Source organism: Numida meleagris, chromosome 1, assembly GCF_002078875.1.
Source record: "Numida meleagris isolate 19003 breed g44 Domestic line chromosome 1, NumMel1.0, whole genome shotgun sequence".
NCBI lineage: Eukaryota > Metazoa > Chordata > Aves > Galliformes > Numididae > Numida > Numida meleagris.
This window is the reverse complement of record NC_034409.1, coordinates 74,647,444-74,665,502: the sequence shown is the minus strand read 5'-3', so window position 1 is coordinate 74,665,502 and position 18,059 is coordinate 74,647,444. Positions and strand designations below refer to the sequence as shown.

The 18,059-nt window shown below is 39.4% G+C and overlaps 1 protein-coding gene across 9 annotated transcripts in view; it reads left to right on the top strand.

Moving 5' to 3' along the window:
• Nucleotides 1–18,059, top strand: part of STYK1 (serine/threonine/tyrosine kinase 1) — a 26,555-nt gene extending 8,496 nt beyond the window's left edge. For 5 of the 9 annotated variants that reach the window (XM_021394910.1, XM_021394951.1, XM_021394920.1 and 2 more), the window contains 9 exons: nucleotides 8,640–8,749; nucleotides 9,684–9,833; nucleotides 11,377–11,622; nucleotides 11,869–12,050; nucleotides 13,704–13,787; nucleotides 14,038–14,246; nucleotides 14,491–14,531; nucleotides 14,814–14,910; nucleotides 15,624–18,059. In XM_021394910.1, the coding sequence (XP_021250585.1) occupies nucleotides 8,683–8,749; nucleotides 9,684–9,833; nucleotides 11,377–11,622; nucleotides 11,869–12,050; nucleotides 13,704–13,787; nucleotides 14,038–14,246; nucleotides 14,491–14,531; nucleotides 14,814–14,910; nucleotides 15,624–15,828 (1,281 nt within the window). In that variant the 5' untranslated portion in view covers nucleotides 8,640–8,682 and the 3' untranslated portion in view covers nucleotides 15,829–18,059. The remainder of the gene's footprint in view (nucleotides 1–8,639; nucleotides 8,750–9,683; nucleotides 9,834–11,376; nucleotides 11,623–11,868; nucleotides 12,051–13,703; nucleotides 13,788–14,037; nucleotides 14,247–14,490; nucleotides 14,532–14,813; nucleotides 14,911–15,623) is intronic. The other 4 variants (XM_021394930.1, XM_021394887.1, XM_021394904.1 and 1 more) reach the window with 2 other exon arrangements.

Below are 18,059 nucleotides of genomic sequence, written 5' to 3'. Positions count from 1 at the left end.
AAGAATCATCCAAAGGTTAGGAACTTGTGAAGGTGAAATTGTGTACACAACCTCAGCTAAGTTTTGATATGGCTGTGCAGCTGTAAAAGCGGATATATATTGTGTTTCATAAGCCCATTATGCAGCAACATAAAATGCTGTATTTTTATCAGGAGTGTTTTTTACAACAAGAGCTACATACAGGTGGGGTCATTTGAAAAACCCTTTACTTTTCTTCTGTCCTGTCATAGCTTTTGCTGTCACAACGTTACAGAGTGTCTGTATCAGGTTTATAACTGTATCAGGTTTCTACTAGGGTTTTACAGGTTCAGTGCTTGCAAATACCACCAAAATCAGAGTTCAGTCAATCAAAAAGATACAGCATGGTTGGCACTTTCAAAAGTAGCCTGTAATTTTGAAATACACTAAAGTCATAGGAAAGAGTATGCTTGAGGGTCTGGCATCTAGACTTTTCATATTCCATCTCACTAAGGGCTTCAGGTTAATGTATGTGTCTTTTTTTGTTTATTTGTTTTTGTAATTCAAACTTTTGTTTTGCAGACTGTGAGGAATAATTTTTTTGTGGCCTCATTTAAGGGGGAATGTGATCAGTATGATCAAGATGTATGTTAATATTTCAGAAAATATAGTAGGTCTTGTCTGCATCAGAAGAAATATTTTTATCTAAATCACCATTTAGTTTCTGTGCTGTTTCACAGTTCTATAGTCAGAATTTTCTCAGGCAGCACAAATAAACTTTTTTTGTGAAATTATCTAAGTTTAAGCAAAACTTAGCGCCCTGAAATTTTGCATATCTCCACCAGTGTGGTGCCAGTTTGAACTGACCTTTCTAGTTAGTATAAAAGCACAGCAGTGCAGAGTCCTCTTCACTCACATTTCTCAATGCAGTTGTGACTGCTGACTTTGCTTGTTTTTAATTCTCCTTTGGAAAGGAGTCAGGTTTGCTCTAAGTAATTCACCAGCTCAGATTGTGGCATGGATTACATTATTTGCTGTTTTCCCCATGGTTTAGCTCTTCAAAAGTTGTTGTCCTAATTTTCTTTCCCTTCTTAATATGCTTCATTAGCGCTAGCCTAGGTTTGTTGTTCAGATAATGCTTCTAATTTTGGATCAAGTGAAAATATTGAGTCACTGTACATGATTTTTTAAAACATGATCTGTCTTCTTATAGAACGTTATGGCTGCCAGCTGGTGCAAAAGGGAGTTGAAGCACCAAATCTTTATAGCTGATGAATTATCAAAGCAAGTACACCAAGCCACAGAATATTATTGGTAATCTCTGTTCAGGACAGCAGTGAGGAGTTCCTGCTATGTTAAGAATTGATTTGACCAGTCAGAATTTCCCTTTCTAAACAGCTGGAGATGCTGCTCAGACTAAGCATCTCAGAGGTGCCCTGAGGTGAAAGATAAGATGGCTCAGTGGGCCTGAGAAACCTTGCAAAGTTGCCACAATCTGGAGAAATCGTCACTAAAGTCTTTTGAAAGTAGAAGGGACAGGACGTGCAGTCTAACAGGTGCAAAGCTATAGACATATGTTCTTCTGGCATCAAGTTGTTAGATTTGAAACCTGTCAGTTGGTTTATTTGTTTTGGATGCTACTATTAAGTAAAATTGTGAGTGTTACAGGGAAGAAGTGTATTTCACTGTTTACTTTTCTGTAGTGATTTTCTTCTGCCACCCTGACATTCAGTGTCCACAACTGCCAGGTTATCTGAAGCCCAGACACTGTGGTTTCACTGCCATTTTGGCTTCTGCCATTTTCTAGTAGCTCCCTTGTCTTTTGTCTGCATGGCCTGAGCAGTGTGCTTGCACATTGTGTCTGTCTAAGCCACGTTCAAAGGTCATATAAAAGAGAAATAAAATAATAAAAGCAGTACAAAAGTGGTGACTGAAAAAGCATGAGATTATGGTTCTGCTGCTGCAAGAAATTAAATAGGAGGTATCATGATTAGAGGATTTATTTTATGTTTTATCAGTCAGGCAGTATGAATTACTGAAGTAATTACTGAAGTAATTATTCAGATGTTCTTTATCTACCTTTTGTCTCATGACACATGTACTGTGCTTGTGTTAGCACTACAAGGACAGTATGGACTTGAAAATGAATGACAGAGAATAGGAAAAAATGTGCCCGTGACTCACTTCTGACACAGGGAATAGTATTACAATACTGCTTTAGACAAATTAGCTGTTCACCGTCCTGGGTAGTGGGAGATCCACTTTCCCCGTTTCTGCTGCTGGATGTATGCTCCTGCCACTTCCTCAAGCCTGTGTTGGCACTTGTTAAATTGCTTGGTGGCAAATGACAGGAAACTACTGTGGTAAATATCATTTGTACTGGCATAGTCGTTTGAATCAGTTTACCATGTGATCAGTTGCACAGCTGGGAGCAAAATCATGTGGGAAGAGAGCAGAAAGGAAAGATACCCTTGACAGGTTTGGTAGTGGTGAGCCCTTAATTCAGCGTGGCTTCATTCACAAAACCTTATTTGTATTAATTACTGGGATACTGAACCCATTTATACAGACCCCACAACTGACATCTTTTAGCTACTTATTCCTGAGCTGATGTTGTTCTTTATGCTTTACTTAAATAACCAGAGCGGCAGAACAGCTTGATGAACAAACATGGCCAAAAACAAAACACCACCTTTCACCAGTGCTCATCATGTTGTCAGATATTCACAGTGGAGAAGTAAGCAGTCAGTACGAGCCAGATATGGGAGCTAACTCACTTGGCACTATCAGCAAAAGAATAGCTGTGAACTGCTCCATACACAGTTCACTCAGTAGTCGCCTAGTATCAGTTTGCAAACACTGTTGACTGTAGGATAGCTTCTGCTAAGGTTTTGCTGTATATCTCTTACAGTTCAAGGGCAGTTGCTTCTGCTATTTCTAGCTACAACACTCTTGGATATATATTTAGCTTGGACGTGGGGCTTTGGATTCAGCTATTGGTCAAGGAAAGGCTTGACTGCTGTTGTTGTTACAGTCCATATGGAACCATGGTGTATCTGAACACTGTTAACAATAAATTGAGCATTACCTTGTAAGCCAGTGTATCTTTGCCACAGCAAAGAAACTCCCACATCTCACCAGGTTTGTTCAATGAAAAACCTGTTCCTGCCCTCCGAGCCCTGAGGGGGTCCCCTCCTTTCCCCTGATCAGGGAAACAGGTAGGTGCCTTTTCAAAACTCTTTTGCAAATAACTTTGCAGCCTCTGATGTGAAGTTCTTTGTAAAGAGCAAACTTCTATTGTTCCCTTGTGTTGGGAAACATTGTTCTAGAAAAGCTAAGTTGCATTCTGGTCAATATATGAAGGGGAAGGTATCTTTCAGAGTTTTCAGAGCCTGAAACTGCACAGGAACGTATCACTGTTACCTTGATCTTTGGCATTCGGAAAGAAGAGTGGCCTAATTCCATGCTTTTTACCTACCATGTTTTATTTTTATATTTTCTTACCAAGCTGTTAAGTCACATTGATGTGCTGCACAACAGAGGAGCTGATGAAAAAAGTGCATATCTGAAAAAAAAAAAAAAAAGGAAATTCCAGGATTTGAGTAAACAACAAAAGATATGAATTTTAACTGAAGGAGAAGGAAATCAGAGTAAGTTGAGATGGGCTTAGGCAAGGAAAGCAGTGTGTTAAAGCAAATATATTTGGGGAAGTAAACAAGATAAATGAATATCCAAGAATTCTAAGAAGTAGATTTCAGTATGTTCAAAAAAGTACTAAAAAAACTGTGGGATAACTAAGTTGATGTTTACTTGTAATTACAGAAACTGCCCAGTGCAAATTCTAAAATGAAATAATATAAGATATGCTCCAGGTCATGACAACAGTGGTCTTGTCACAATATAAGACATAGACAAAGAAGGTTGCAGTTCCAAGAAGGTCTAAATTTTGAACCTCTTAAGGTATTTTTCTTTCCCTTAGCTTTTCAGTATCAAGAAAAGATATTTATTTTACTGTAAGAAGATATCTGAGCACTGCCAATATGCTTTCTGCTGTGGAGTGAGCACAGATCTGTAAATTAAAAAAATGTTAGTTCCACATAAAATCCATTATATCCACTTACAGATATACTGAAAAAAAATATTAAATATGTGAGAACTATGCATTTCTGAGTTAGCAGAACAGTCCACAAGAATGCTAACTCAGAATGACAGTTCAGGAACTGCAACGTTGTTAATGGTTGACCAGCAAGCTACAGAAAGAGGTAAGTATAAGAACTCATTTGTTCTTCACCTGGAAAGTAGCCCTGGAAAGCTTTTCATAAATGTCTAATTAAATGTAGCTTTCTTTTCCTACTTCTGTGGGTTTTAGAAGAGGTTAGAATGTACATGGACTTGTCTACTCTCATTTTTCCATTAGTAACACCAGTTTGGCTTTAAACCATGAATTTCAAACCTTGAAATTCATGCTCAGACAACATCGAATGAAGAGCAATTGTCTTGGGCTGCACATATGTAAGTCACTCTGAAAGTAATACCTCCTATTTATTTCCACAGAGACTACAGCAGATACAAAGAGCACAGTAACGCTTTTTGTTAGAGTAAATTCTCAGCTACAAAACAGTATTTTTCAACAGTCAGCACCATTAGCTATGCATTTTTGTCAGCAGTGAACAAGAGCCTGCATGCCACGCTCATAAAAATCTGCACCAGCAAAGGTGTTCCAATGTCATTGTCACCACTGCTGAAATGCACCACCCACTGCCTCACTGTGCTCACATCCACACTTTGGTCTCCGTCAACATTCAGCAAGAATCAATGAATGTCAGTGGGTACCATTTTTTCCACATGGGAAATTCGGTGACACACCTTTGCTTCATACGCACATCCATGTCAGACACCATTTTGTCAGAATTTTTGCCCCTCTGATGCCCTTTGAGACACATCAACAAAACATAACAGAATAGTGGTGGGAAGGTCCAGTCTCTACTGCCATACCACCAACATCCCCTTCTGACCTCACTGGTCAGTGTAATAAAATGGGAAGTATTCCTTTTGGAGCAACCTTCATAAAATATAAAATAGTTAACGTATATACATAACAAAACATACTAATTTTAAATATTTTTCATTAAAACAAAAAAAGGAGAGCAACAAAACTGTAAAACTAGTGGGATATTTGATCCTGTTTTTGTGAAATGAACACATCCGTCCAGTTCAATGGCAGTGGTTGCAATTGGTGAACTCTCAAAGTGTTCATCAGAGACTTTTGATGAAATTTTGTTTTTCCTGTGCTTCAATCTTGAAAACAGTTGTTCACAAATGTACATACTGCCAAAAAGTGATGACATGAACACAGCATGAACATGAAGCAAGAGGTATTTCTCTCCAGTAAGATAGAGCTGGTAAAAGTCTGGTAAAGATGTTACCATAAATTGGTTGACCAGAAAACTCTCTAAGACTCAGTTTGGTGTTAGAAAGCAGACATTCTTTAATGTTGGCATCAGCTACATGAGGGATAAGCTCTGCCTATCATGCATACCTTGAACATAAGATCTTCACTTTATATACATTACTTGTGTTACATATGCAAAGGTTTTTCTGGGCAGTAGGTAAGTATTCAATACTTCCCCCAACATCATTAACACAGGGTTCCACCTCCTTGCATATGCTCAGTCTTTTTGTGGTGGCGGTCCAGGGGTCTCTGGAGGAAGTCAGTACTCCCTCTCACTGTCTTCACTGATTGAGCATGGTCTTCATGCATGCTCAGTTAGCTCCTTGCCTTGATTGCACCATACCTGCTTTCACAAAGTAGAACTCCATTATCTCTTTGGCACAAAGACAGACTCTTCCCATTATTTAAACAAACTACAGGGCTATCCATCAGAGAGCATTAGCAAACTTAACAATACGGCTACAACTTGTATCAAAGAGACGTGATCCAATTTTTAATTGCAACTCTAAACATTCCATTTGAAAATTGCAAGTAATGTATTTACGTTGACTGAAAAAGGAGTCACAAGTAAAGCCTGTATGTTTTTTTGTTTGTTTGTTTTTTTAAATGTGTGCATCTCTCTGAGAATGAAAAATGCTAGGAATGTTCCTTTTAGGGTGGTGCGTGTGTAGCTATGTGTGCATGTTATAGCCAAGGTAGTTTAACTTATTCTGTTTGCATTCAGAGTGTACCTGAAAAATGTGGTGTTATCTCATTATCGTTGATTTAACTTACTGTGTAGCTACACTGTGAAAACTAACATTTTAAGAATCAAAGGAAAAAAATATCCTTATTGCAATACCTTAAAGAGCAGATATAGTCAGTGTTCTTCTTTCTACTCCCTCTCTTGTAGAATTGATGAAATTAAGCAGAAATTTATTCTTTAGGCATGAGGTCAAACTCTGTTTTATCTATCATCAACTTCTGTAAAGCCATGTTATTATTAATAAGCATCCCATATTACTATTTGCATTTGTCCTTGAGATCATAGCCTTGAACCCATAGCTGGGGGGGAAAAAAAGGAAGTACTTATGAGAAATAAGCCATAAAACACTGCAGATGGTACTGTTTGGGAGAATGCTATGTCTGAAATCTTTGGCAATGTTTATAAGAAGCAGTGGCTAAATTCTGTTTTGCCTTTCTATCAGTCATTACCATTCACCACATTGACTTTCACAAATTAGAAATAATAGTCTAGGTTCTCTGGTGATGAAAATGCCCTCACAGCCCTGAAAGCCAACTGTATCCTGGGCTACATCAAAAGAAGTGTGGCCAGCAAGGCAAGGGAGGTGATCCTGCCCCTCTGCTCTGTGCTGGTGAGGCCTTACCTGGAATACTGCATCCAGATGTGGAGTCCTCAGTACAGGAGAGACATGGACCTGTTGGAACATGTCCAGAGAAGGGCAACAAAAATGATCCACAGAATGGAATATCTCTCCTATGAGGACAGGCTGAGAGAGCTGGGGCCATTCAGCCTCAAGAAGAGAAGGCTGCAAGGTAACCTGATAGCAGCCTTTCAGTATCTAAAGGGGAGCTACAGGAAAGAAGGGGACAGACTCTCTGGCAGGGTCAGGGGCAATAGAACAAGGGGAAATGGTTTCAAGCTCAGGGAGGGTTGATTTAGGTTAGATATAAGGAAAAAAATCTTTTATAGTAAGCATATCAAGGCACTGGAACAGGTTACCTAGTGTTGTGGTTAATGCCCTATCCCTGGAGACTTCCAAGGTGAGGCTGGATCAGGCCCTGGACAACCTGATCTGGCTGTGGTGTCCCTGTTCATTGCAAGGGAGTTGGACTAGATGGCCTTCAGAGGTCCCTTACAACTCCAATGATTCTAGGAAAAAAGGGGGGGGGGGAAAAAAAAAAAAAAAAACCAATGCAGCACCAGAGAGCCTATTCATATCTTGTAACTTCAGTCCTCAGTAAAGGTATTGTATGTAGTGTAGCATCTTCTAAAACTTTTATGTGTTCTCGAGAGAATAAACAAAAACACAAACAGCTTGTACTGAAAAACAAATTTCTACAGGGGTAATCTCCCCCTGTAGTGCAGAACAACTGAGGTTCTACCTCAGGGATGTGTTTTGCAAGGCCTGCAGCTGGCCTGCAATCCTGGTACAACACAAAGTCAACATCACACACTGGTGAGTCTAGCCCTGCCTGAGTGACATTGCACTTGTGACAAATACATAGTCAGGATGTTTTGTGGGTGCATAACCACAAGTACTGAAGGATTACTGTAGTGATGGCTGAAGTTACACTGAAAATACATATGCTTGCACAGATTCTGTATTTTCAACTACAATAGACAGTAGGAGTCCCAGGTGTTGCAATTAAAGTAAGTTATAGACCTGGCTATATAAAGTTGTTAGTACTGGAGAGCCCTAATGACAAGCTTTTTTCCTTGTATTTATGGAGAAATAGTTGGAGCTGTGAAAAGTACTCAAGAATGACAGACATTCTGCATGCATGCTTCTGATTGTTATGGATCAGAATATAAACAGTCAAATCACTCTGGCATCTAGGCAGAGCCAGATTCTTTAAATAAGATTGAGTTAGTGACTGTGAATGTTTGTGCATATACCAACCTTAGGCTTGGAGGTACCAAATTACTTGTTGTAATGCTGTAATATGATGGAAAATACAGCAATAAGAGCAGAGTGGCACAATCCTAGGCTGCAGCAAATGAGAACAAGCCCAAATGCAGCAACTGTGGATGCAGAAACAAAGGAAGAAAACCTGCTTACCTGTAGAAGGCTTTTAGTAGGCAGGGATCTCCAGTGAGATACCCTTGCCTCCACTGCCAACCCTTAAATGAGGTCTGGGAAGGGATGGATCCTGGCTCCACCCCTTCTGGTCACTCAGGTGCACTTCCTGCACCTGAGCTCCCCTGGTTTGGCCGTCCTCCTACCAGGTGCTCAATCACTGCTTCAAGATATGACTTAGCATTTCTGCTACATTTGTGTAGCACTGTAGAAAAAGCTTAATCTTAAGTTCTCATTAGTCATGTAGTCTGTGGTTCATGGGATTTGATAGTGGATATTCCATGTCATTCTCTAAGCCTCAAAGTCCCTGTGCCTCTTCTTCACACTACTGCTGAACTTAAGGGGTGGAAATCTCCGTATTCTAGTTGTTAATTGTTTAATAAGTCATCCTTCCTTCTGATAAATTTTATTAATATTCTTCTCGTCAGTGCAGAAGACAGAGGTTGGAGGTCTACTTGCTTGTAATTGAACATGGCAGGAGATGTGAAAAGATTCACACGCATGCTACTGGAATGCAACAGCAATGACAAGCTGTGTGGTAAGATTCACTTATTCCTTTAGACAGTATTTTTCCACATACTGAGCAGGAAGGCCAACTTTGCTGAAAAGGGGCCAGTGTCTTTCCCCTTCTCCAGCTACATCCATCCCATGCCACAAAAGAGGATTTGACAGCAGAATCTTCTATGAAGATCCCAGCCTTTACAGCTATCTTAGAGTATTTCTACTTTGAATTACACATAAAAAATGAGGTTAAGACAAAGTCAGTACAGATTCTCTTCTGTTTTCCTAAGGGCCAGTTTTGTGAGATTTTGATTCTATCACTTCGTATCATCTTTGAAACTGAAGTGGTACCTTGTCCCATGCAAAAATATCACTGCCTCCAAATCTGGGGACGGGACCTGCAACTTCTTATTAATGGCAGTGTCTTTTGGTCAAACTCCAAAGCAGGTGATCACACCCTGTTTTCTTTAAATTGTTCCCTACATTTTTAATGGAAGAAACTGAACCTGTAATTTCACTGTTGTGTATATTTGTGATGGCACAGCAATGGCCAACCCTTCCCAAATCCCTCCTATCCCTCTGCCAGGGCCAGCTACGTTTCAGTGGTGAGTGATACTTACAGTCATGACTAAAGTTCCTTGCCTCTGTACCAAGGCATCTAAATAAGTGAATAAGGCATCTGAATAAGTACAGGAGTCCTAGTGAGTTCATGAAGTTTAAATTTTTCAGCACCTTTGAGAAACAATGTTTGAGAAACAGGGTTGCAGCACTGAAAAGTGTTCAGTTGGTATTCTAAGCAGCAGCAGGTGGACACACACACACACACACACACACAGTCAGTTGAAACAGTTGCACCTTAAACAGTTTATTACTGCTGTGTTTTACAGAATTGGTGCACAGTAGGCAATGCTGCACACAGTCCTTCTCAGAGCAGTGCTCCTTTAATTCCCATTTTCTTTATCTGCTTATAGTTGTGCGTGAATATCAGACTGAAGTGATTGTTGTCCCAGCTCTCCTTGTGGGTTTTTTTGTCATTCTGCTAACTGTGATCCTTTGGCTCCATTGTCGAGGCTTGCGAACAAGGACAAAGCGGGAGGAATCATCATCATCTGGGCAACAAGGTAAACATCACCATTTTCAAACTGAGGAAAGAATGTTGATTTCAGTGGCCCTAAGTCAACAGCTTGATCTGTTTGGCAATAGGATTAATGAAAAGCCTGGGTGATATTCATCCATCTAGAAAATGTAAGGAAAAGTGGAGAACCTTCATTTGTCCAACTTCTGTTAGCAATAATAGAATCTATAGTACAGAGAGATCTGTGAAAACCTAATCCAGCATACTGTGTAGGTGGATTAACATGCTGTGATAACATCACTTGAGAGTTGCAAAGTGTGTTTATGTAAGAGCCTTCATGGATGCTCCTGCAAGCATAATTACAAATGATAGTCTTTTGGATATATGTCACACGTAGTTATCCCGTCTATTTATTATCATTTATGAAATTTCATCTTAAGCTGGTGGATCCTACTTCCTGTGTGGACAACAGAAAATAGAACAGGGAATGGTGAGAAGGGGAAAGGGTCGTCATTACTGCAAGCACACGCTGCTGTGCTGAAATGAAACTCTAGTTCTGAACTGATTTTCTTTCTATACAGGAAAAAAGCCTATGTTAAGGGAAGTGCTAGAAAACTAAGATAAGGCATAGATGGGAGCACCCTCTATGTGTCTCTCTCATAACTGAAGGTAACAGAAATAGTGCTTCTAGCAGGAGCAGGGAAGTGATCATCCCTCTGTACTCAGCACTGGTGAGTCCATACCTCGAGTACTGTGTTCAGTTTTGAACCCCTCACTGCAAGAAAGACGTCGAGGCCCCGCAGCATATTCAGAGAAAGGAAATGAAGCTGGTGAGGAGTCTGGAGCACAAACCTTATGAGGAGCAGCTGAGGGAACTGGGATTATTTAGTCTGGAGAAGAGGAGGCTCAGGGGAGACCTTATCTCTCTTTACAGCTACCTGAAAGGAGGTTGTAGTGAGGGGGGGGGGGTCAGCCTCTCCTCCCATGTAACTTGTGATAGGACTAGAGGGACTGGCCTCAAGTTGCACCAGGGGAGATTCAGGTTGGACATTAGGAAAAACTTCTTCTCCAGAAGTGTGGTCAGGCACTGAAATGGGCTGCCCAGGGAGGTGATGGGCTCACCGACCCTGGAGGTGTTCAAGAAACATTTAAATGTCGTACTGAGGGGCATGTTTAGTGGGAAATATTGGCGATAGGTGGACAGTTGGACTGGATGATCTTGTAGGTCTTTTCCAACCTTGGTGATTCCATGATTCTATGATTCTAGTTGGTAATAAAAGAAAATGGCTGTTTCTTCAGCACGATAATCAATTACAAATTTGTCTTATCCATAAAGAAAGTTAGCATAGTTAAATGTAGTAGAGATCTCCAAACTCATTCTGCCTTTTTGTCAATTAGAGAGTGAGATACAGTCCTTCACCTCTTCCAGGGCCGGGATAAGTAAGATGCAGTAGCATTTCTTTCCTTCATCCTGATTGCCAAAAATAGTGTGGAGTAAAAATCAAAGATAATAGAGTAATTGGCATTGCCACTTACTACAAGAGTTCATCTGTCTGTTTTTATGTTTCACATGTATTTGGTTTTGTCAGCAGACAAGAACCAGCAGGAATCCAGTTCACAAGAGAACCACTGTATACAGCTGAGTGAGATTTCTATGGAGGTCCTGCTAAACTCTGCATCCTTGACTCTGAAAGAACTGGAGATACCACGAGAGAAACTCTCACTAGGTAGTCTGCAGATAGTAAAACATGGTCGCTATGGGAGCATCTACAGAGCAGAATTGGAAACTAGGAACCTAGGGAAGACTAAGAGTGTCATACTGAAAGCCTTACAAGGTAAAGCACATGGCCAAGAATCCATTTTGGTACAGATCTGTGCATCAAAGACATGAAGTTGGGCAGAATTTTGTAATCATTACTGGGCAAGACTGAGCTGTGTTCAGTAACATGCTAACATGTTAACTAGTCCACTAAAGTGTCCTTGTAGTAGTATCAAAGAAGACTGCCGTTATTTCAAGCTAATTGCCCTGTTCTTTGCTGCTTCCATATGGTGGTAGACTGGGATTTCTTTGATTCTTTCAGACGTGGTTAGTACCCAGGAAGTAAAGGATTTCCTGGGAAGGATTAAATTCCATCAAAATCTTGGCTATCATGAGAACCTGGTTGAATTGGTTGGATGCTGTGTAGATCGATTTCCACTTTATATGATAATGGAAGATGTGTCTCTTGGTGACCTGCTAAATTTTCTATGGACATGTCGTAAGGTGAGTCAAAAAAAGTGATGATAGTATATCTTCTTAAAATTGCTGTACGTATCTGTATGTAAGTCATAGAAGATTCTTTTCATCTCTTCGTGCATCCGTCTGTGTCAGTCTAAGCCATTTCCATTCCCAAAGAAGTTCTACGAAATTCTGAACTGGAATAGAACCAGTGCATTTCTGAATAGGTGTGTTATAGTTTGGAGAAGCTGACATTTTGAAAGAAGTCTGACTGCAGGCCACTGGTATTCTTTGACGAGTTAAGCAGGCATTGGAAGAAGTGATATACTGATACATACCTTTTTTCCAAAAGTTTTAAATGGAAGTTCTACTCTAAAAGCTTTTAGAGCAGCAGAGTAGTTATGAAGATGGGGAGAAGGTCTTTGAATGATAACTAAATGATGAAAAGACAACAAACAGAGGACAGGTGTGAAAGGTCAGTACTTGCACTGGAGAGAGGTCACCCATGAAGCTCTGCTAGGAAGTGTACTAGGACCTGGTGCTTTTCATAGTATGTGTCAATAGCCTAGCAAAAGAGTTGGAAGTGAGGTGATGATTGGTGATGACAATAACAAGGGTGTATCTTGAGCATTTGCCGAAGAATCCTTCAAAATTGAGTAGCTGGCCAATAAAAAGAAAACAATAAAATTCAGCATAGCTAAAAATAAAATGATACGCATGTGCAAAAGCAGTCTTGACTTCACATACATAATGATGTCTTTGTATCAGCCCATTGCTGACGAGATGTGAAATCATGGGACTGATTCTAAGAACACATATACTCTTATGAAAAAGTCTACTCAAGCAAAACAAAATCCACAAATATTTGAAATTAGTAAGGAAGGCATAGAAACAAAACACTGTTATGTCTCTGTCTAAATCTGTCTTTCTTCCACATCTGAAATACTAAATACACAGAGATTGTTCTCTGTCTTGTTCAGCAGAAAGACAAAGGTGGTAACAAATGAGCCTAGTAAGTGCCATGGTCAAAGTAAACAAGTGGAGATCATTCTTCACGAAGTGGGGATTTGACTAATGGAATTCCTTTTCACTGAGTGCTGTGGATACTGATGCATTTTATGGGTTCAAACAAGACTGAATAAATTCATGGAAGATAACTATGAAGGTTACTGAGCATATTGAAATCCTAACCATTTTAAGAAGTCTTTAGACTGAAAATAACTGGAGGCAGAAGACTACTTAAGAAAAGCAACATATGCTTATTTCATTTTCTCTCTCTCACTTGAGTATCCAGCCAGGGTCACTGTTAGAGGCAAGAGAGTAAGAAATGGACTGATAATCTCTACCCAGATATTCATTTGTGTGTTACAGACGTGCTTTTCTAATTTGTTAACAGTTCTTTCACTCATATGTATGAACTGTCATTCTCCACTGTCATTCTGCTCATTTTTGTCCAACCTATTAAATTCTTTTCCATTATTCAGTTTACCCACCAGTCTCAGCTGTCCTTATCTTACCCAGTATACCATCTATCATGAACATCACCCATTCATATGCCCTTATCTTTCAGTCAGTTTATGACTAATCTGTGAAATTATCCAGGAAAGCATATGATTACATAGTACTCATGAGATTAAAAGGAGACATGTTCCCCAGCACCTTACAGCTGTAATCCATGGTCTACTTTTTTGTCTCTAGGATGTAATGACAATGGATGGTATCCCCTGTGACTTCACTGAAAGGCAAGTATATGAAGTTGGACAACAAATTGCAGCAGCTCTGGTAAGTCTGCTCAGATTTGCTCAATTTTTTGCTCCTTGTTTGATTGCAATATAAGCTTGCATGATTGCCTAGATTTTCTTGACTTAAGCAGTGAGGATGCCGTTTGTTAAAACTGAGTCAAATATGACTGTATTGATTTGGTGGGCCTAGACCTCTGTTCTGCACTGTGAAGGGTGGGTGCAAACTCATTAAAAATTTCTGCTAATTAGAAATAATTTTAAAATGATCATAGACTCTTCCAACTTTTTAGGCTTACCTTGAGCAGAAGAAGTTGTTCCATGGTGACATCGCTGCCAGGAATATCCTACTTCAGCACAACTTCACTGCCAAGCTCTGTGGTTTTGGGCTGGCCTATAAAGCTCATACATATGGTGCCAGCTCAGTCACAGAGATGGTGCCAGTAAAGTGGCAGGCACCGGAGCGGCTTCTAAAGAACCCCCCTAGCATCAAGGCAGACATGTATGATTTTATTTTTGAACTAGAATTTCATCTGTCTGTCAGACCTGTCTCTTTCACTTCTTTATGTGTAATTATTTCATGTCCTGAAGTTCACAGCAAGGCTTACCTGTTCTCAGCACAGTGCTTAACTTTACATCTCATACCTTCTCATTTCTGCAGAACGTAACTAGTCATTTGTATGTGTTTAAGCTAGCTAGCTTGCTAGAATGGAAACTTAACATTGCTTTGTTTTCTTTTCTTACAGATGGTCTTTTGGAATTCTACTGTATGAAATGATTACATTAGGTAAGATGATGTAATAAAAAAAATAAAAAAAAACAGAAGTTAGCAATAAATTAACAAGATAAAAAATCTCAAATTTAAGAGTGCAAAATTGAGGCATTTAAATAAGCATCTTGTTTTTTCTGACATACAAAGTCACGGCAATTGTTTTTAGGTTTTCTATCAGTGTGAACTGAAAGAACAAGAGAATAGATTTTATTAGGCAGAGATGTCATTCTTATACTGAAGCTGCTGTCTGCAACCTTTACCTCATAGATTTTCTGCTATTTTCCCTTCACCTTCCAGGTGATCCACCATATCCTGAGGTACCACCTTCTGACATCTTACCATACCTGCAGAGACGAAACATTATGAAACAGCCCTCAAGCTGCCAGCAAGCCATGTAAGCCACTTTGCTTTATGTACAATTGAAAGAGAGATTTTCAGAGATAAATGGAAATGCAGCATGCAAAACTATATCTTAAAGAAGATTTCTAAGTCTAGACCGTACAGAACTGTATATTCTTAGTTGAGAAGACTTGTTCCCATGCCTGCCTCACCTCCTTACTGGATTCTCCTACGTGAAGCCTTGACTGCCAAACACTCTCTTACTTGCTTTGAAAATTGTTCTTGTTTCTGCTTTCTTCTCTGCCCTTAAATTTTGTTGCTCCACTGCTTCTCTGCAAGGTACAGGATTGTTCTAGAGTAATCATTCTCTTGTAAGTGCTGAATTATCTCTGAAATGAACTAAGCGACCACAGGGAAAATATGAGGCATTATGTTTCATTTTGTGAAGACTTTTAAGATTTTTATTATTTTTTTAATGTTCAGAGGTCCTTCACTGGTAGGATACCCAGTTACTGTTTTGAAAGGAAATATCAAATGTAATAATTTCCCCTTTTCCCATGCTCAAAGATGACATCCTGGTAATCAACTGAATGTCTGCCTTTTTCCTCACGCATTATTATGTAGTTACAGGTTTAGCTGAAATACCTTTATATGAAGCAGAAAAAGAGGAGGTCTCTAGATGTTTTACATATGAAATAATTAGACTGTGGCAAAATTTTTTGTTGGTATTGTTAATTCCCAGCTCCTCTCTACTTCTCCTTCTTACAGGTACAGCATCATGAAGTCCTGTTGGCAGTGGAATGCAACTGACAGGCCTTCTCCATCAGACCTGATCCAGAGCCTACAAACAGCTATTAAGACCAGTAATGACCAGAGAGTACTGCAGGTGCCTGAGCAAGTGGTGCCTGAACTCTATGCTCATGTCACTGGTGTTGCAATGGACAGTCTAGTGAATGACTATACTGTACTTTGAAGGACTCTTTCTCATGTTAGTAAGGGAGATGTCTCTGTATTTCCCTTTCAAGACGCTTGGCAAACTCAGAATTAGGTTGTATGTATATATTTCAGATCTCTCCTCCACCCTTGAAATAATGAACTACTAGTAGTGGTGCTTTTAAATCACCCTGGTGGTACCATTTTGATAGTGGTCATTTGGAAGCAAAATGGATTTAGGAAACTATAGAACATTTAATGAGAAATTTGAGTTTGAGGTTTTTGGAAATCTCTACCCATTTTTCTTTCCCATGAAACTGCATCACTTGATTATTCAGAAGAGGAGGTGTCCTGGGGAATATGCTCCTGGGCACAATCTTACTGGAAAAAGTGGACACAGTAGGTAACACAAATGGATGGTTTCCTGTCCATTACTTACACATTCACTAAAGACCTTTTTGATTAATTTGCATTATTGTCTGTTAAGTGCTTAATAAATGTCTGGGATCTCTCCAGAGCTTTCCATGAAAGAATAGGCACTGTATATTTTAAACAACATAAAATGCTTGCATATCTGTGACTACAGAAATTTTTGAATTGAAGTGATACATCTCCACATAGAGTATGCCTTTTCTGTGGTAGTGATGAGATCAAGAGCATACTTGTCACAAATGGAAACTACGCTTCAGTCGTAAGGGAGAAGCAGCAGTATGTTTATTAAAATAATACAGAAATTTAGCAAAGCTTAATCATAAATATGACAGTGACTTAGATGGCAGAGTACAGTGACAGAGATGGCAAAGTACACTTAATTCTTTACTTTATAAAGGGTAGGGTTAAACATGCTCATCCAGAAGACCTTCCTGTTTGAGTCATGAGGTTCAGAGTGCAGCCCTTTGCTTTCTTAACTCCTTGAACAATGGAGCCTGGGTGTGGCTGAATCTACTCCTAGACCCAAGCTTGGTCAAAGGTTTATGTCTAAGGACTTATATGTGCACTATCAATCTAAGATTTAACAAAGCTAACAAAGCTTAAATAAACTATTAATCACTTACCGAGGTTCTGTATCAGCAAGGATTCTCTTGACATCAGGGTGTAAGGGATCTTTACAGCAGGTGTAAACTCAAGAGCCATCCCTACTCAAAAGGAGAACCTATTATGCAGCTAGCTACCATGCAGAAGAGTTCAAGGCTTTCTTGGGCTGCTCATTATTTGTGGGTTAAAATGGTTGACTCATAGTCGTATTTTTTACATATTCTCAGTAGGCCCTCAGCTGTTGAATGAAGTGTCTGCCATCAGTTCTTTCAGCACCCAGTTTGAGACAGATTTGTGTTTGTTATCTGTCTTAGCAGGATTTTGAGTGCAACCAGTATTATGCTCATTACCTGCCTGAGCAAGGCCCTGTGTGTAATAGACCAAAGGAGGAAGTTGTGGGGGGGCACACTATTACAGTACTCTGAGATAAAAGGAATACGATCCCATCCTTATCACAGGGAAAAGTTCTTACTGACCTAAAATTCTCAGGGATGGTTCTTAATCAACCATTCCTTTGAGCAGAACAGAACAGATCATTTGTACTTCTTTTATGAGTTGCAAATCATTGGGTTAATATATATATATATTTTTTATGGGAGTAGGATATCTGGTTATAGTTATGGCAACTATTGTGAAAACAGTGTGGAAATAGTAGGAGTACACCAAAGAAGAAAGGCTGAATTACAGTAAAACAACGTATAATCAGAATAAACATGCATAGTGATGTTGTGTGATTGTGTGGGAGTAGACTGTAGACTATATTTATCTCTGTGATGACATCTTTGGTACAAGACTTCTGTATTGAGGATATGGGTATTTGATATTACCTTCTTAGCTACCATATGACAGGTGTGACAGCATGTAGCATTTTGTAAATATTGTGATCAAAACACAGCTGATGTCTAAAGGAAACTAGTCAACCAGCCTACTGAAAGAAGATGTGTATTGTGCGTGTCTTGGTATGAAGAAAAGTTGCCTGGAATATACTAGCTGCAAATGGCATTAACTTCGAGCGTTAATCACAGGAATTAGAACTGATAGAAGTTCAAATGGAAAAAGAGGAATTAACCATTGATGTAGGTAAATGTTATCAGTATACTTAGAGAGAAATAATTTTGCAATTTTGGTCTATAAAAGAAATCCTGTATTATGGAAAAGGTGTTCTAGTTTTATGGATGAACCACCAAGGACCCACCTCTACACAGAAATGAAATAAATATCTTGCCTTTTTGTGTA